A 20,519-nucleotide genomic window follows, 5' to 3' on the forward strand; every position below is an offset into this window, starting at 1 on the left:
TGATTTGTAAGCCGAGGAAGAATACCATCCTTTTGACCGAAGAATCAGTTCGGCGTCTAAGGGAAGAAGAAGAAGAAAAAAAAAATGATGGGTCTATATTGGTGGCCCGAGTGAAGAAAACCATCGATGCCCAAAGGCAGTTGGGTCGATGGCGGTTGATAAGGTTCCGTCTCGAACTAAGGGGATATCGGAGAAGGAATCGGGCAAAGTCCCCGAGTCGTTGGAGATCGAGGATGCCTCCCATCAAAGTCAACAAACGGTAGATATATCTAAAGCTCTTCGAACTGAGGAGAACGCCCCAAGCGACTCACTTGGGGCAATAGTAATCGGAGACTCGCCTACTCTCCCTGCTTTTTCTGAAAGGGAGATTCGGGAAGCCCGAGCTTTGGGGACCCTCGAGGTAGACGGGGCCCATGAGGGAGAGGACCCCTTCCATGATTTGTTTACCGGTATCGAGGATGTTGTCGGCCCGAGTAACGCGTCAGGTCTTTTCTTCGAGGTTCAACGAACCCTGAATTGGGTAAGTCTCGATTCCCTTTGTTTATGTCATATTTTTCCATTTTCTGCCTAACTTGTTCTCCTTTTCGTATAGGCTTTAGCTCTTCATCAAGAGGAGTTTTCCAAGTCTTGGGTAGAGCTGAGCCAACGTGAGCCGACTTTCGAGGGCTTTCGGAGGAGAGAAATGCCCTCAAACTTCTTAGTGGGCAAAAAGAGGAATATATCAAAGATTTTCGAGCCGAGTTGGCCAAGGCTCATCAAGATCAGACAGACCTGATCGAGCAGGTAATGAAAATTTTAAAATCTCATAGGCTCAACTCGGAAACGGTGGCTAACATTTCAATCTCAGAGTTGCAACAGAAGATCGAGAGGATCAAGCAATTTCGTGAGGAGGTCGACACGATAAAGGCGGAGTCCTTGGGATGGAAATAAGGTATGGACCGTCTTGCTGCAAAGAAAGAGATTGCTCGAGCTCAATTATCATCGGTCGAAAGTCAACTTCAAGGCATGAAGGAGAAGTGCTCGGCTCAAGCAAGAAAAATATAGTTGCTCGAAACTCGATTGGCTTCCAAATTTGCGAAGGTCAATAAAGCAAATGCCGATGTGGATGCAATCGTGGCCGTCTATCGGGACGATGCTGAAGCCGCTCAAGTAAAAGCGAGAGAGTCAGTTGAGACCGCTCAAACTCTAGCATATTGGGTTGCTGAACTCGCCAAATGCCAATCTCGGAGGAAAATCCTTGAGGAGATCCATGCTTGAGGTTTTGACCTTACCGAAGAGATACTAAATGCTAAAGAACTTGAAGCCGATGCCGGAGCCTTGGCTTCCGATGACGATGATGACGATAGTGAGAGTGGATCTGAGAGTGGGGAGGGGCCTGATGGAGAAGAGACCTCCCCTGGAGATAATCAGGAAACTTAGGGGGTTTTCCATTTTGATCTTTTTGTGTAGGGTCCTGATCGAACCTTGTAAATACTCTTATATATATATATATATATATATATATAAAGATCGTTTTCTTTCCCGACTTATCTTTGTTTAATTCTCTGTCTTGTGAAGATTTTATTTCATTCATGCCTTATAAAAGTTTTCATAAGTTCGAGGTTTTAGGCAATTTGATCGAAGTCGGACCTTGTAGTCTTTATAACCAAGTGAGTGTTTGCTCGTGTTCGAAGTAAGAGTAGCCCTTAGGCTTAATAGTTGAGTGAGTGTTTGCTCGAACTCGAAGTAAGAGTAGTCCTTAGGCTTAATAGTTGAGTGAGTGTTAGCTCGAACTTGAAATAAGAGTAGCCCTTAGGCTTAATAGTCGAGTGAGTGTTAGCTCCAACTCGAAGTAAGAGTATCCCTTAGGCATAATAGTCGAGTGAGTGTTAACTCGAACTCGAAGTAAGAGTAGCCCTTAGGCATAATAGTCGAGTGAGTGATTGCTCGAACTCGAAGTAAGAGTAGCCCTTGGGCATAATAGTCGAGTGAGTGTTAGCTCGAACTCGAAGTAAGAGTAGCCCTTAGGAATAATAGTCGAATGAGTGATTGCTCGAACTCGAAGTAAGAGTAGCCCTTAGGCATAATAGTCGAGTGAGTGATTGCTCGAACTCGAAGTAAGAGTAGCCCTCAGGCATAATAGTCGAGTGAGTGATTGCTCGAACTCGAAGTAAGAGTGGCCCTTAGGCTTAGTAGTCGAGTGAGTGTTAGCTCGAACTTGAAGTAAGAGTAGCCCTTAGGCATAATAGTCTAGTGAGTGTTAGCTCGAACTCGAAGTAAGAGTGGACCTTAGGCTTAATAGTCGAGTGAGTGTTAGCTCGAACTCGAAGTAAGAGTAGCCCTTAGGCATAATAGTCGAGTGAGTGTTAGCTCGAACTCGAAGTAAGAGTAGACCTTAGGCTTAATAGTCGAGTGAGTGATTGCTCGAACTCGAAGTAAGAGTAGCCCTTAGACATAATAGTCGAGTGAGTGATTGCTCAAACTCGAAGTAAGAGTGGCCCTTAGGCTTTTCGGTCGAGTGAGTATTTGATCTAACTCGAGGTAAGAGTGGCCCTTAGGCCTTATGGTCGAGTGAGTGACTTCTCGAACTCGAAATAAGAGTAGCCCTTAGGCTTATGTGGGGATTGATTTCGTTGAGTTTTCGGTAGGCAGTCCCTGATTTATGGGTTAATGGTCGGCCTTAAGCATGTTTGCATAATAGATCACGAAAATAGAGGATGGATTCTGAGATACGAGATATCGGTAAAGAAAAAATTTCTCTTTATGTCATTATACATGTGTTCATGTTTTGTACCAAGGATCGAGCAAACTACACGAGCATGATTCGTTTTGACCATTTGGATCTTATAATTTTTCCTATCGAAACCCTGTTGTCATGAAGTAACTTCCTTGCATCGAACTTTATAGTCAAATTTGATATATTCGAGGGTAATTCCCCCAGTATCCGAGGTTAATTGTAAAGAGGTCTCGGATACTATTGAATTGTTCTAAATTAGCACGATCAATGGTTGCCCCATTAAAAATCTTGCCGAAAAATCCATTTGGAACAAAATCGGTCTAAGGGAAAAAGAGTGCAACTCGTGCTTTGAGGCCTAAAAACTTCGAGTTGAATAATACATCCCTATTTCTGGTCGAACACCTGCAAGTGTTAATTTCGAAATATAAACAAACATAGGAGTGTTGTACCTTAACAGTAGTATCGCTTTAAGTGCGACACGTTCCAACTGCTTGGTAGTTGTTTGCTGTTTATTACACCGAGCTTGTAGGATCCTTTTCCGACGATTTCGAGAACCCGATATGGTCCTTCCTAATTCGGACCCAGTTTTCCTTCATTTGAATTTTGGGTGTTGAGGGTGACTTTCCTTAGCACTAAGTAGCCGATTTTAAAATATCGAAGATTGGTTCTTCGATTATAATACCTTTCGATCTGTTGTTTTTGGGCGGCCAATCGAACGAGAATGGCTTCTCGTATTTCGTCCAACAATTTTAGGCTTGTATTCATGGTCTCGTTATTCGACTCATTTGTTACATATCAAAACCTGATGCTAGGTTCTCCGACCTCAACTGGGATCAGAGCTTCGGTGCCACAAACCAACGAGAATAATGTTGCTCCGGTACTGGATTTTGATTTTGTGCGGTATGCCCATAGGACTTCGGGTAGTATTTCTCTCCATTTTCCTTTGGCGTCGGTCAATCTCTTCTTAAGATTTTGGATGATGGTTTTGTTGGTCGATTCGGCTTGTCCGTTCTTGCTGGGATGATACGGTGTTGATATGATCCTTTTGATTTTATGGTCTTCGAGAAATTTAGTTACTTTGCTTCCGATGAATTGCTTTTCATTATCACATACAATCTCGGATGGCATACCGAACTGACATATGATGTGGTTCCAAATGAAGTATATCACTTCATTTTCTATGACTTTCTCGAAAGTCAGTGCTTCAACCTATTACTAGAGAAATAATAGGTCATAAACAAAATAAACTGAGCCTTACCCGGAGCTGATGGGAGGGGGCCAGCGATGACCATTCCTCATTTCATAAAAGGCCATGGAGATAGGACCACGTGGAGTAGCTCCCTGGGTTGATGAATCATGGGAGCATGCCTTTGGCATTTGTCATATTTTCGAACGAACTCCCTTGCGCCCTTGCCCATATTGGTCCAATAATACCCTGCTCTGATTATTTTGAGGACCAATGAATCGGCACCAGAATGATTTTCGCAAGTACCCTCATGAATCTCACGTAGGATGTAGTCGGCATCTCCCGGTCCCAAGCATATTACTAGTGGATCATTGAACGTTCTTCCAAACAGCGTTCCATCATTGGATAAGGTGAACCGTGCAACTTTTATGCGTAGAGCTCTCGATTCCTTTGGATCCGATGGAAGTTTCCCATCCTTGAAGTACTCTATATATTTGTTTCTCCAATACCAGGTTAGACTTGTGGAGTTTATCTTGGTATGAACTTCTTCGATTACCAATTTCATGAGTTGTACGACAGTCCCCGAGTTGAGTTCATCATCCTCGACCTACGAACCTAAGTTTGCAAGAGCGTAGGGCTCACTGTTCTGTTCTCGAAGTACATGTTGCAAAGTTCATTCCTTAAATAGATGTAGAGTCACTTGTAATTTATCCAAGTACCTCTGCATTCGATCTTCTCAGACTTCAAAAGTTCCGTTGACTTGATTTACCACGAGGAGGGAGTCACATTTAGCCTCCACGACCTCGGCTCCCAAACTTCTAGCTAGTTCGAGACCTACAATCACGGCCTCATACTCGACCTCATTGTTAGTCAATTTTATAGCTTTAATAGACTGCCTAACTACATTACCTGTGGGTGATTTTAGTACGATGCCCAGTCTAGACCCCTTTGCGTTCGAGGCATCATCCGTAAAGAGGGTCCAGACTCCTGAAGAGGTACCCAATTTTATTAGTAATTCTTTTTCAATCTCGGGTACGAAGGTCGGCTTAAAGTCAGTCACGAAGTCCTCTAAGACTTGAGATTTGATAGCGGTTCGAGGTCGATACTCGATGTCGTACCCGTCGATCTCTGTGGCCCATTTGGCCAACCGACCTGAAAGCTCATGTTTGTGTAAAATATTTCGTAGAGGATAAGTTGTTACAACATGTATCAGATGGCACTAGAAATATGGTTTTAGTTTTCTAGAGGCACTTATTAAAGCAAGCGCTAATTTTTCTAAGTGTGGATATCTAGTTTCGGCCTCACCTAAAGTTCGACTAACATAATAAATAGGGAATTACGTACCTCGTTCTTCTTGAATTAGGACTCCACTTACCGCTATCTCCGAGACAGCTAGATACAGATAAAGTTGTTCGTCTGCCTTCGGGGTATGAAGCAACGAAGGGCACGATAAATACCGTTTTAGCTCTTCCAAAGCCTGCTGACATTCCGGAGTCCATGCAAAAATGCTTTTTTTTTTTAAGAAGAGAGAAAAATCGGTGGCTCCTATCCGAGGAACTCAAAATAAATCATCCAGGGCGGTTATCCATCTCGTTAGCCTTTGTACGACCTTTACATTATCGACCACTATGATGTCCTCGATTATTTTAATTTTATCGGGGTTAATCTCGATTCCTCGATTGGACACCATGAAACCGAGAAACTTGCCCGAGCCAACCTTGAAAGCATATTTTTCGGGATTGAGCTTCATATTGTACTTCCTTAGTATGTCAAAATTTTCTGCAAATGCTTTAAATGGTCCTCTGCTCGCAGGGATTTAACTAACATGTCATAAATATAAACCTCTATTGATTTTCCTATTTTGCTTTTCGGACATTCTGTTTACTAGGCGTTGAAAAGTTGCGCCAGCATTTTTTAGGCCGAATGACATTACATTATATCAGTAAGTCACGTACTTAGTGATAAACAAGGTCTTTTCCTGATCCTCCAGGTTCATCTATATCTGGTTGTACCCGGAGTAGGCATCGAGAAAACTGAGAGTCTCGTGGCCGGTCATGGCATCGATCATACGATCGATATTAGGCAAAGAAAAAAAATCCTTACGACATGTTTTATTCAGGTCTTTATAATCTATACACATTCTAAGTTTGTTACCCTTTTTAGGGACTACAACCACATTTGCTAGCCATTCTGGATATCTTACTTCCCGAATGGACCCTATTTTAAGAAGTTCAGTTACCTCGTCTTTGATGAAGGCATGTTTGACCTCGGACTGGGGCCTTCTTTTTTGTTTTATCGGGTGGAAATTTGGGTCCAAGCTTAGCTTATGAGTGGTGATTCCCGGTGGGATCCATGTCATGTCAAGATGGGACCAAGCGAAACAGTCTACGTTAGCTATAAGAAATTGAATAAGCTTTCTCCTAAGCTCGGGATCTAACCCCATACCCAAGTATACCATTCGTTCGGACAGATATTCGATTAGTATGACTTACTCCAGTTCTTCAACCGTTGATTGGGTAGCGTCAGAATCATCGAAAACTACGAAGGATCGAGGGACCCCATGTTCATCATCTTCGTCAGTCTTCTGATTCTCTAATTGGTCGAAGCTGACGTTTGTGATTGCTATTTGGTATTCCGTTCCTTCTTCGAATCCGATCCTTTTGCTGATGATAACGATGATATCGGAATCACTTCATCGACAACAAACATGTCTTTTGCGGTCGGTTGCTCCCCGTAGACCTTTTTGATTCCCTCCGATGTTGGGAACTTCAAAACCTAGTGGAGGGTCGAGGGTACAACCCTCATATTATGTATCTATATTCTTCCGAACAGGGCGATGTATCTCATATCGCCTTCGATCATGTGGAACTTTGTTTCTTGGATGGTCCCAGCCACGTTAACTAGCATGATTATTTCTTCCTTAGTAGTTTCACATGCCATATTGAATCTGTTTAGTACCTAGGTTGCGGGCACGACCTGGTCCTGTAGACCGAGTTGCTCTACGACCCTCAATCGAATGATGTTGGCCGAACTACCTGGATCAATTAACACACGTTTAACTTGAGTTTTATTTATAAGTACAAATATTACCAGTGCATCGTTATGTGGTTGCATGATTCATTCTGTGTCTTCGTTATTAAAGGGCAAGGTTCCTTCAGGGGAGTAATCCTAAGTCCGAGATCACTTTTCTCTTACAATCGACATCTTAGTGCGTTTAAGCACTGGTCCCTGGGGGTATCGATCCCACCAATGATCATGTGGATGATGTGTTTTGGCTCTTCTTGTTCGTTTTGTCTACTGAAATTCCTGTTTTTGAAATGGTTTTTGGCCCTGTCACTTAACAATTCTCGAAGGTTCCCTTTATTGAATAACCGGGCTACCTCCTCTCTCAATTGCCTGCAATCTTCCGTTATGTGGCCATGAGTGCCATGATATTCACATATTTGATTAGAATTCCTCTGGGGCAGGATCGGTCTGCAGAGGCCGAGGCTATTTAGTATCTTTGATGCATCCTATAGCCGACACAATGGCGGATGCATCAATGCTGAAGTTATACTCTGATAACTTTGGTGCTTACTTAGGTCCGGTATGCTTGTCGACCCCATTTATGTTCATCATCCCCCGAGACCCTTGGCCTCGATCACTTCTCCTTTCGCCTCGTACGAAGTTGCGTGAAGGTTCGCTACCCCTACGATCTCCGTTATATGGCCGATATCGATCCTTATTTGACCTTGGTTCTCGGTCGATGTCCCTTTTAATAACGGACCTAGACCCCAACTGGTCGTCTTTAAATCTGATATTCAATTGATATCGATTGTGTACATTGGCCCAAGTAATAGCCGAGTACTCGATCAAATTCTGCTTCAACTGTCGTGAAGCCATCGAGCTCCGCTCGTTCGGTCCTTGAGTGACAGCTTGTACAACCCAATTGTCAGTGACCGATGGTAGATCCATTCGTTCCGTTTGGAAACGAGATACGAACTCTCTCAACATTTCGTTGTCCTTCTGTCTTACCTTGAAAAGGCCCGACTTCCTTGTCTCGACCTTTATGGCTCTGGCGTGTGCTTTTACGAAAGAATCTTCAAGCATAGCAAAAGAATCGATAGAGTTAGACGGAAAATTATGATACCATATCATTGTTCCCTTTGACAGGGTTTCACTGAATTTTTTCAATAATACAGATCCGATCGCATCGTCCTCTAGATTGTTCCATTTAATGGAATATGTGTAAGAGGTGACATGTTCGTTGGAGTCGGTCGTTCCATTATACTTAGGAATTTCGGGCATGCGAAACTTCTTTGGGATTGGTTTAGGAGCCGCGCTCGGGGGAAAAGGCTTTTGTACAATTTTTTTAGAATCTAAGCCCTTCAATATCGGAGGTGCCCCCGGGATCTGATCAACCCTGGAGTTATACGTTTCCATTTTTTTGTCGTTTGTTTCGATCCTCCTTTCTCCTGACTCTATTTGTTTTGTCAGTTCTTCGAACATCTTAACGATCTCGGGATTAGTCCCCGATTCTTGCTCATTTGACCTTACTATGGCTAACCCCGTTTTGTGAATGACTTCTTGGGGTGGACTGGGCCCGAGTCTGGTCGGTGCCTGGGTTTGTCTATGTAATTGGGCTATTGCTACTTGTTGAGCTTGCAACATTTCGAAAATCATACCCAAGCTGATTTTGTTCTCCTCGTTTTGGGTATTTCGAGCTGCACACCGAGTTCCACCATGAATGTTATTTTCAGGGTAGGAACGTTGGTTCGCCTCAATGGCCACATGTGAATTAACGTCTATTGGCTCTTCGACCCGAGCTCCAACGGTATTGACGAGTGTCCTTCCACCCCCCGGGGATTATGTTATTGTTCTCATCTTGAAGGCCAACTTCGTTATCGATAGGTTGGGCCATTAGTTGAGAATTCGTCGTTTTCAACCTGAAATCAAAGATACTTCCAAGAGCAAGCGTAAAATAGTGTGTTTTGTAGAGATTCGTACCAAATAATCACTGTTATCCTTAGCTCCACGGTGGGCGCCATACTATTTACCTAAAAACGGATATAATTAAATTTATACATAGTTCCAAGAATACGTGGTATAATTTGACACAAATTGTAAAGGTAAGTAGAAATACGTCGAATATTGATTATAAAGAATGAAATACGAACCTAATCGAATGGAGAATGATTTATGAACAAGCAAGATGAATCAATGCATAAAGCTCACAAAAGGATAATCTCTGAGAATATTAGTAATCTCTAAATATGAGAATGTATGAATGCCTTAATCTTCTCTCCCCTCCAGAAATAGTAGCCATCCCTCTTATAGTTGAGGGATCCTACTTTAAATATAATTATAAATACATAGTGGGGATCCCATGATAGATTAGTTTTTCCATATTTTCCGCTGATATTCTCTCCCTTAATGCGGCCGTAACAGCTTTTGTATCTTGACTCGATCTTGATCGAATTTGGTATTGGTCGATTTCCAGATTTAGAGCTCGATATTAACACGAGGCTTGGTATCGACTCGAGCTCGATATTGGTCGGTCTCTGGCTCTTAAGCTCGATGACACCGCTTCACATCATAGTTCGATTTGGACTCGAGCTCGGTAATGACTTCGAGTTCGGTATTCGATCGGTCCCAGAAATTTGAGCTTGGTACCCTGGCTTTAGATTTTATCTCGATATTATGAAGATGACATTCGGTCAATTATATTCAAATCTTGACTAATCATACAAATGTCGAAATCGATTTTGATCGTATACACTTTTAAATAATAAAAAAATTAGGGTGATTATTATCCACTTACAACTAAAAACTACAAGAAAAAAACTGAAAATGGATAATTTCTCAGTCTTTTGGTTTAAGCATCTTTGACAGGAGACACGTTAAAAACAAAGAACGTGGGTGGCTTTTCGGGATAACTACCTTTAAATAATTCATGTCCAAATAAATAATTCATTTGTGTATTTGATACGTACCTGCTTTGACTAATTGGTTAATGTGAATCTATGACTAATTGATGATCGTCTAGTTTAACTCGATTCTTACAATTTTGACATGAAATTGAGATATTCAAACATATATGGGACTATTGCTAATGTAACACAGAAATTTTGGTGCATCAGACGATAACATTGTTTTGGTGAGAAATCTAGAGACTTGTAGCAATTTACATGTAGCTATTTTGCTCTTCAAATTGGATTACCACCTTGTCTAAGTCTAAGGGGAGATAGGATGCACTCAATGGACCGGGTCATGTATTTTGAACCAATAAGGCCCAAATACTTATAATTCCCTTTGAATAATTCCAAAGACAAATTTTGAGTTTGAAATGCAAACCCAAGTTGCAGTTGATTAGAGCTCTTATTTTGCATATAATATTTCAATGACAATTGAAAGCGTTTAATTCGAAATCTTTATAATGTGTTTCTCTGTACATCATTTTGCATGTCCTTTGGCCTTTATGGATATTTTTTATTTTGATAAACGTTGATTTTATTCGGGGTAATTAATATAGTAATAGATTTGAATCTCCCACATCTTTTGCCCAAACAAGTCTTCTGTAGTCAGTGGAAGTCCAGTTGTCTTTGTTTGATCGTTTCGAGCTAGATTAGTAGTAGTACTACGAAAATAAGGCTGATTGGTCCCATCAATTGGGGGTTGGGGCCGGGAACGACTATTTCTGTTTTTAAATCATGCAAATCAAGTTTACAAGATTATGAGTTGTGACATGAACAGAGAGAGGATCATTATATTGTTGAGGGAAGGTCATTACTCGTTACAAAATTTCCTTTCCACATGACTCCAGTAACCCTATTGATGAAGACTTCTCAATAGATGATCTATTTCATCTACTGCAGGGTGGATAATTTGAATTTATTTGTGCCATTTGACTATTATCTTCAACTACAAGACTCATGGGCGTATGTAGTATTTTATTTGACACCGAGTATAAATAATTTATGTGTAAAAATTACTAAAATTATAAAAATAGTAGATATGAACCCATGATTTCAAAAATATAAAAAGTTTAATGCTAAAAGCATTAAAAGTTGAACTGATAAGGGTTTAAATACTAGATCCGCATCTCACGAGACTTTAGGGGAACATTCTTTGCCCACCATATGCATAATTGCATACAGATATGGAAGATTAATTAATTATATTGGTCCCTAGTTAATAGGGGTGAGCGTCGGTCGGTTCGGTCGGTTATTATGAAAGTACGGTTCGATTTATCAATTTTCGATTTTGTAATATTAATAACCAAATCAAACCAAAGTATTTATGGTTCGAAGCGATTTTTTCAAAGTTCGGTTCGGTTATTTCCGGTTTATTTTTTCGATTTTAAACGGTTATAGGAACAACAAGTATTTACGGTTTGTAGGAACATCAATAAACAAGGCTGAAATTTATTTGTTGTTCGTCCAACCCAGCAAATTGTCATTCTGACTTTTGAGAAAGACAGCCCAGCAAATTGTCATTTAGTTGTTGTTCGTCCAGCCCAGCAACAGAGAAAGACAGTGGCACACGGCAGTCTAACACAAGTTTTGCTGACAATAACACTCTAATTTGAAATTACACTATAAATAAAACCAAGAATAGACTATAGCGAACAAGCACACAGAGAACAGGGAGGCCTTCAGTGCAAACAGAACACCTAAGTAGCAAAATATCGCACAGTTCAGCAGTGGCAAACTAGTCCAAAACAGTTTAACACAATGGCAAATCTAGCAGCTACCAAAGTCCAAAATAAGTCTAGAAATACCATCACCAAACAACAAAATAGTGGCAAACTAGTCACAACCCACATGCCACAAAGTAAGTCTATAAAATGATATTTAAAGTCTTAAATACGAATCACTGGATGAGGCATGAGACACTTCTTAATATGCTTCACTAAGCCAGCCATAATACTTTGGATGACAATTATAAACTCGACCACAATAAAGGTACTTTGCTTTGCGGGCTTCTTCATTTACTTTAACTAGCTCAAAATATTCCCAAATAGGCGATCTAGCTTCAGGACTACGAGGCATAGTTGAACCTACTAAAAAAAAAAAGTTCATGAGTTAATAAAATATTTTTAATTATAAATAACAAAAGAATATCATAAAACAAGCAAATCTTTAAACTTACCACTCGTTCAAACTATGCATCAACAATGCTAGTATCTCTTTCAACAATACAAGTTTCTCTTCCGTTGCCATATCTAAATATAATTTGATAAAACGTGTCATTTAAACTTACAAAGTAAACTAATTTTCACTAAAATACTCATATAACGCAAAAATCTTACCAAGTTCAATTTGCTCAAGAAACTCCAAATCTTCTTCAACATTAATAGGAGTACCCTCACATAACGCAATATTCATTTCTCTGAAAGTGAAGCTTTTAATGCCATCCATTTTTATAGAGAGTCTTGAGGATGGAATTAAGATATTAAACCTTATAAGCTTCGTCAGTTTTGCAGAAAAGAGTCGAAAGAAACATATTCGTATAAAGTAAAGGTAAAGCTTATCAAATGAGAGAACTTACATAAACGTTTCCTCGATGATAAGATGCTTTGGTATTTGGCATGTTGTCTTTTGATTAACACAACGATAAGTCGCAGCAGTCGCAGGCTCGCAGCAATCGCACAGGAAGAAGGAAGAACCGAAGAACCCTAAATCTAATTCTTTATTTAGGTTTGGGAAATGAAAAATGGGAATTGGGAAGTGACTAAGTGTATTAGTGATTTAGTCAGTGTAACCTATGGGTTTGGGTATTAGACAGACTATCATTAAGTTTGAGTTTGGATAAACTAAATTGGGCTTCAAAGTTCAAATAGGTATTGGGCTTCAGCCTAAAATGGGTAATAACTAATATCCAAAATTTCTTTTTTTCGGTTAAACTGAAAACCGAAACACCAAAACCATAAACCGCACCGAAAAACCAAAAATTAATAATTTTAAAATCGTGCACCGACCGAAAACCGATTAAACCGAAACTGAAAAATCAAAATTCACGGTTCGGTCATTTTTTTCGATTCGGCCGGTATTATGCCCACCCCTACTAGTTAATAATTCATCAAACAGTATGTACGGATATTCAGTGTATTTGCGCATTTGACACGCATTAAAAATCTAAATCTTGTGAAGCATGCATTTCGGCACCCGTCAACTCTATAATTTCACATTTCCATGAGACTTCTTATTAACGGACAAAAAGTTATAATACCCCTATTCCAGAGGCAGAGAACGGCCCATTCCTCTGCCCTTTCTTCGCCATTGTTCTCTCCCTTTTATGTGCATTTTGATGGCCGCCAAGGGCCGATGATGTTGTTCCCTTTAGCTATGAATGTTTGTTGATTAGGAATTGCATACTGTTGATTTTATGCAATTATCAGAAGGTAATCAAATATTGTATTACTAATGCAAGATGTTATGCTAATATTATAATGTCTTATATATACAACCAAATGATTCTTACATCCGTAACATGTTTTTTATTTATTTTTATGTTGCCAAATTAGGATTAAAGAGAACTATAGACATTTATATGTTGTTGTAAGTTATGCTGACATGACGTAGACATCATACACATTAATTTAGTGGGCATAAATGTAAATCAAAGAAACTAAAGGAAGTGAGGTAAGCGTAATATCATAATAAACTATAAAAAATATAAGTGGTATGAAGTCAGCCTAGCGTAGATGAAAGTTTCTGAAATTATCTATTTTGATACACTATAAGTTTCTGAAATTATCCCTTTAATAGAGGAGTATTGGTAGAGAAAATATTTGGGTCTCTCAGGTGCCACTAATCGGTGCGTCCTGAATTTTGATTTTTCAGAAAAAAATGTCCTGAATATCCTAGAGTTAAGATTTTTAGTATAAAATTTAAAGACAAAATAAGTAATGTCTGATATCTAAATAGTATCCAAGAGGATAGCTATATGTGCACTTGGCCCAATAGCTCAACCTTATGGACTCCCATTTCAAAAGCCCAAACAAAATCTATCTCCATCGACCCAAATTGAAATCCAAAAACCCTATTAAACCCTTCGTCAGCTACACTTCTTCCTCCTCTGCATCTCTCCGGTGGACTCCTCGCCGTCAGTTTCTCCGGCGTAATCTATTTGTAAGCTCCCCTTGTTCTTTCAAGATTCCTTTATGCCTCTTTCCCTCGCTCTCCGAATTTTATATCTTTCGTGAGACCGGAACCCGACTTTTCAACTATGATTTTTAATGCTATAATAGGAATTATAAGTTGGCTGTAATTCTTTGTGTCATATTACCCAAAAAAAAAAGCGTAACTTCTGATTTCTCGTTATTGTATGTGAATATTTTCTGTTAATCTGCAGACTAATTTGTTTCCTGTATGATAATGGCTTCAACCAAATTGAAAAAACAAAATAAGGCCGTAAAAGATTAAATATGTCATAGAGCACAAATTAAATGGACCTGACACAGTGGTATGGATATAGAGGATTCAAATAGACGAACCAGACAAGTTTGAGATTAAGGAAAAATTGGATGGTAGAAGGATATGTGATAGAGGCTGAAATTTCAAGATTTGAGCTTTATGGTTCGAAATACATATTTAGTAGATTTCTTAACACATTTATGGGTCTGAGCTAAAGCTATTGGTTTCGGCTGAACCCTTGGCTTATATTGTACATCCATCCCTGAGTTCACTCATCTGTTACGTAGTTAGAGGATAATGTACAATGATGTTATATCTGCCCACTTTTTCGGGAAGGGAGTCCTTTAACATCTTCATCTCTCCAACCCCCAAAACCTGTATTCATGAGATATATTGATTGAAACACACCGTGTAATTGAGTTAATGGGAGTGTCTTAAATGCTTTAATAGATAACACATTTATATCTAACTTTACCAATGCTTCTCACAGAGTCAGAGATATAATAGCTGATTATGGCAGATGAGGTGCCACAGCCTCTGAATTATATACCAGAAGTTATTCTAAAGAAGAGGAAAAATAATGAAGAATGGGCAATTAGAAGGAAACTCCAGCTGGAACAGAAAGTCAGAAAGCTCAAATCTGATAGCTTTGTTATAAAGAAGCCCGAGCAGTTTATTCGAGAGTATAGAGATAAGGTATTTTATATCTGAATATATAGTTTAAATGCATATGTTGGTTAATTCTTTGGAATATATGAATTTCTTCACATTATAGTAACTAATATTAAACTACTACAAGTCCTATTCCTTTTGATGGACACTCATTTATATCTTCAAACAGCTCATTGATTAATGTTTCTTAGAAAAGTTGGTAAGTTGCTATCCGTTGCTGGTATCTTCTTCAACTTTTTTTTTTCCAATTGGCTTCAGCATTTGCTGTCTCTTTTCAGTGAGTATATATTTTCTTTGTTTCTCCTTTCACCATTTGGCTCCCTTTTCTGCCATGGTGCTATAGTTGAATGTCATTGGTAAGTTATCTGGATACATGTAGTAGGTATGATATATACTTTGGGTTAACCTATCCATAATTTGGTGGCTGTTGCGAAGATTAATCTCGATTTGCCTCTCTACTGGACTGCAACTCTTCAGCAAGTTAATACGAGTCTTTGCAGGAAAAAACTTCTCCACCGACAGTAACATTGTATGGCCTCCAAAATCAATAAGACACAACTATCTATGGTCCTAGAAAGGAGAATATTGTCCTTGGTTAGTTATTAAATGACTGAAGCAAAACTGAAAACCTTCTTGGAGTACAGAGTAAGATGCTATAAGCAAAACATAACAGTATTTCAAGTGTTTAAATATTGAGGAGCTTGAGTGAAAGAACCTTTTTATGGGCTACAAACAGAACCTTCCAAAAAACTTTTGCCAGATACTGGTAAAAACGAGTAGAACTGTTGTTGCTGTCAGTCAAACATATTTTCAACCAATTTGTTTTTAATGATAATGTTACAATATGTTGAACACAAAATTTGCGTGTGGTGTCTAAATTTTATTTTTCAAAGGACGACAAAGGTACAGTCATAGTTTATATCTAATCAATTTGACTCTGGCTAAACAAAATAGGACATCCAAAATGACACCAACATTATATTGTTGCATTTTCGATCCTAAATCACCTATTGCTTCCTGCAAGTGTATAAAATCAACCTGGTAGATTGCTTTCTGAACTATTAACTTTTAGCTGTTGTATATTGTACATCACTCCTCTGTATATTGTCTAAGATCTTCTTATCTGCTTTGTTTCATTCAGGAGATGGACCTTGTCCAAATGAAACAAAGGGGAAAGAGAAGAATCAAGCAAGGCTTGATCATGCCAGATTCTAAGCTTCTATTCGTCATACGTGTTGGAGGGTAGGTTCTTACTGTTGTTATCGCAATTATACTCTTTTGGCTGGTGTAGCCTGCCTTTGGGTCCTAATATCTCTGATTTACCTCAGAAAAAGTGATATGCATCCGAGAACAAGGAAGCTTTTATACTCTTTAAGGCTGCGAAAAATCTTCAGTGGGGTGTTTGTAAAGGCAAATGCAAGAATAATGGAAATTCTGCAAAAGGTGGAACCTTATGTCACATATGGGTATGTATAGTTATTTACATTCTTATTGTTGCACTAGCATTCACTCAGTTCATCTCTCTACCGGATATCCTTATTTCCAGATCTTATGCTTGTTCGGAGGGTTGACGTTTTAAATATATTTTCCTTACCTTAGTAACATTTACCACTTGATGATCTGCCTGCAGTGACCAAGTATGGACAAATTACTAAGTCAAATCTAATTCCACAAATATCTTCCTCTATCTAGTTCCCGCTTCTACTCAAATTAGAGCAGCCAAAGGAGCCTTGTTTGGATTTTACTGACTAATTATTCAGCTTTCATATAGCTGTTTATACCCTATTTATCATTTTGCTATAGCAGTTTTCTGTATTAAAAGGTCAAAGTTCTATCTTCAGTTTCTCTCTTTGACAGTCAAAGTTCTCCAAAGGGAAAATCAGATTTAATTTTGTCTCTTTGACCTTTGGCATTTCTAATTGAGAAACACCTCATTTGGAGGTTGGTAATTTACTTCTTGCTCATTTCTGATTCAATGTTCATCTTCCTTTCCTGCTTCTCGAAAGCAATGAGACAAACAGGAATTCTATCATGTATTAGGTGACACCAGGAATAACATTCATCCTCCTTTACAGACACATGGAACTATTTTATTCTTCAGTTAATTTCTTATTTGGTGAGTATATTCAACACTGAATAGAGGAATTAGAAGGAGGAAATACTAATCCATGTGCATAACCTTATTAACAGTTGATGTGCTTCTATCTTATCAAAACAACAATCAATGTGCTTCTTCATTTTTTTGCTTTGAAGATACCCCAATCTGAAGAGCGTGAAGGATCTGATTTACAAGAAAGGTACTGGAAAAATTGAGCAGGAAAGGGTGCCTTTAACTAGCAATGACATTGTGGAACAGGTGCCTTTGTTTCCTTTTCTTCTTCTCATAACTACCATAGCAGTTGATCTTGTCACTCTACGTTTTATGGGCATCCCTGCATTGGTATCATGTGGTAACTCAACTACTTATTCTGGCAGAAACTAGGTCAGCATGGCATCATATGCTTAGAAGATGTCGTGAGCGAGATTGCTAATGTTGGTCCACACTTCAAGGAGGTCACTAGCTTTCTATGCCCCTTTGCTCTCACCAAGCCAGAGAAAGCTTTACAGGGGAAGAAGAGGCGATACAAGGATGGCGGCGATTCAGGAAATCGTGAAGATCACATTAATGAATTGATCTCTAAAATGAATTAGCATAGTCAGGTCCTAGTTTCCGGATCAAATTTTGTTGAGTGTTATCATTGCGGTTTTGGTGTGGGTTATTGTAAGATGGAGCACCTAAATCGCTGCCAACATGGCATAACAGCTGAAGAAATGAAATGAAATGAAATGTTAGGTGAGATTCTTTATCTCGTATAGTTGTTTGTTGCTTTATTTGTGCCTCGAAGCCATTAAAAGAATCTGATCTGCTTTTCATTTCTGGACGGCCGCTAAAAATGTTCTGGACTGTACGAGCAAATGGAGCTTGTAAAATAAACAAAACTGCACTATCATTAAAGGAAAAAGAAAAATTTACAAATCATTGAAGGCTTTACTGCATTGCTAATCATCGGGGAGAAGATGGAGAAAATCAAAGGCAACCAAAAGAAAAACTTCACTTAGCACAGCCCAATAGACATCAATTGAAAGGACCTATCAGTATCAGATTAATAAACCAGAAATAAGCAAGTTCAAGAACATATTGGTCTCACACTTGGGGTAAAAATCAAAGAGGCCATAAACTGCTACCCACAGATTACAAAAGGTTTCCTAACCTTGTCTTTGAACAGCACAAGCCAGCAGTATTGGAATTTGAATGTCACATTATCATAGAAGATAGGCTACGCATTAATAGCAACTCCTGATCGCACGCCTGACAATAGCTACCAGCTAATTTTTCATATACGAAAGAGATGCAGATCTTAGTCTTGAAGTAAAACAAAGATTTAACTATGTTAAAGGCAGGTAACTATATCAGCCTTATTCCTCAGAAAGTTCAAACTAACTTTCCCGTCAAGGCCTTGAGATGAGAACCGTCAGATGTTTTCACTGGTTAAGGGAATATCAGGATATTTTTGTTTGACCAAAAAGTGTGGTATAATTAAATCTATGTATTAAGGGGTTAAACTTAATTAACAATAATATTTCTAGATGCGAGTTATAAAAGCGTGATTAATGTTGAACATATCTGGTAGAAAAATAACAATGATGTGTGACAATCATTCCAAATAACGTGAATAATAAATAAGCATTGAATAGTAATGAACAATAATAAATGACATTTGGGTAAATAAAGAAATGATTCACCCAATAAATGAGAGACTAGATATTATTCCTCCTGACAATGATGAATGGTAGACAAATCCTTGGATATTCGAATTAATCTCGGATCTGGTAGGAAGTATGGAATAATGTGGGCAAGAATATTGATAAAAAGGGTGTTGTTTGTCTCTTGTTAAGATAGCGAGAATCTTTTTATCAAAGTGTGTTCTTACAAATGAAAATCACATGCCCTGCATCATTGTTTCTTTTCCTATATATATGAGACATATCCCAACAAACCCTAATAGTACAAGTGTAGAGAATATCCACTAGAATATTCTCTTTAATATCCTATTTTGAAAACTAGTCGTTACAGCTCTGTTAACGGTACTCGACCTCGACCATTGTTGGCATCTCGACCACGAATCTCGCTGCTTCCTGGTCAACCTCGACTAACCCTTTACTTAGAGCCCGTTTGGACATAAGAAATTTTTTCCTTTTTTCCAAAAAAAATTCACTTTTTTTCGAAATCAACTTTTGTTCATAAAATTTCCAATTTTTTACTTGAAGATGCATTTTGGAAATTTTCGAAAACTTGAAAAACTCAAAAAAGCTGTTTTTCAAAAATTTCACTCAAATCACTCACAAAACTTCAAAATTAAAATTATATTCATGTACAAACACAACTCTAAATTTCAAATACCATTTTCACTTGAAATTTTTTCCCCTCTATTTTAGAATTTTACAATTCTTATGTCCAAACGCCCACTTAGTGTTATCTTGCCCTAAATATTCTAGGTTAGATTTTGACATATACAATTTTACTTGTAAGAAGCCATGAGAGAGACATGTTTCACCTTCCAAGTCTGAGAGCAAAGTAAGGTCATAACAATTTCCAAAGTAAAATTCAACTCCTGATCAGCTGCCAAACCTAGTCAGAACATTACTTACAACAAAAATGAACAGTAACAAACCTCTGACCATCTGCTAAAATGATGAAAAAACCTACCATCGTCAACTTAAAACAGAAATAAACATGTTAAGAGTTCTTTAGTTTTACACTACGGCAGAACTCAAAGGGGAGGCATATCATTTGCACCTCATATAACAGAATTATACTACTATCTCCTAATCACCTGATCTTTTCCTCTTCTTTTTTTTTCTTTTTTTTCTATTGTCTCAGTCTGCTATCCATTTGATCTTTTCCTTTATTTTATTTTTATTTTTAAATTCTCCTAATCACATGATCTGTCATCAAACATAAACCAGCAGCACCTGCGTTGGAGTTTGTATATCCTGCTTCAAACATCATAGAAGATAGGACCTAAGACTCGTGGATTAGAGGTCTAAAGTAATTATCCGACAAATAAATGCCAAACAGCAAGTCTTCCTGGAACAAAAAGAGTAGTTCAAGCAAGAAAAGCAAGGACACAAAATTCTCAAGCATAACTCAAGCGGCCATAAGAGGAAACCTGGTTCTCAAGATGCAACATGCCAAATGATGCTATTACTATATAGATACACAAACCAAAGCTAAAATGCAACCGCATTAAGTACAAGATGCTGAAACATGTAAGAGCAAGACTGGCTAACAGCAAGGCACAAGGGCAATACATGTAGTTTACCACGTTTGGGAAAGGTAAGAGATTCTCTAGATTGAATTTCTTCATCCATTCATTTTTTCTTTTAGTATTAGGGGAAATCTGAAAATGTGCTCCAAACAATTACCTAGACAGAACTATTTATCCAGGTTATATGCAATACAACAAATATGTTCCTTCAGCCTTGTTTAGTCTAGGATTACCATGAT

General features: G+C 38.5%; 1 protein-coding gene and 1 long non-coding RNA gene across 3 annotated transcripts; one reads left to right on the top strand and one right to left on the bottom strand.

Annotated features, from left to right (window-relative positions):
• Positions 1–11,524: 11,524 nt before the first annotated feature.
• LOC138895011 (uncharacterized) lies at positions 11,525–12,921 on the bottom strand. Of its 2 annotated transcripts, none has more exons than XR_011409203.1 (4): positions 12,432–12,921; positions 12,193–12,314; positions 12,033–12,105; positions 11,525–11,940 (listed from the first exon to the last, which is right to left on the bottom strand). It is a non-coding gene; the product is annotated as an uncharacterized lncRNA (long non-coding RNA). The 2 variants fall into 2 exon arrangements; XR_011409202.1 differs by having other exon boundaries at positions 11,525–11,943.
• A 956-nt stretch (positions 12,922–13,877) lies between these two features.
• Positions 13,878–17,817, top strand: LOC104091090 (large ribosomal subunit protein uL30y-like). The gene is made up of 6 exons (XM_009596348.4): positions 13,878–14,014; positions 14,790–14,995; positions 16,113–16,213; positions 16,300–16,437; positions 17,225–17,327; positions 17,447–17,817. Exons 2-6 carry the CDS (start codon positions 14,813–14,815, stop codon positions 17,660–17,662), a joined length of 741 nt encoding a protein of 246 aa, XP_009594643.1. The 5' UTR covers positions 13,878–14,014; positions 14,790–14,812; the 3' UTR covers positions 17,663–17,817.
• Positions 17,818–20,519: the final 2,702 nt, after the last annotated feature.

The sequence above is a fragment of the Nicotiana tomentosiformis genome, chromosome 6 (assembly GCF_000390325.3).
Source record: "Nicotiana tomentosiformis chromosome 6, ASM39032v3, whole genome shotgun sequence".
NCBI lineage: Eukaryota > Viridiplantae > Streptophyta > Magnoliopsida > Solanales > Solanaceae > Nicotiana > Nicotiana tomentosiformis.

Bases quoted from the DNA above. Each gene is read 5' to 3' on its own strand.
- LOC104091090 (XM_009596348.4), top strand. From the start codon at position 14,813: ATGGCAGATGAGGTGCCACAGCCTCTGAATTATATACCAGAAGTTATT. The intron at 14,996-16,112 runs GTATTTTATATC...TGTTTCATTCAG, and splicing joins TTCGAGAGTATAGAGATAAG to GAGATGGACCTTGTCCAAAT. The intron at 17,328-17,446 runs GTGCCTTTGTTT...TTATTCTGGCAG, and splicing joins GCAATGACATTGTGGAACAG to AAACTAGGTCAGCATGGCAT.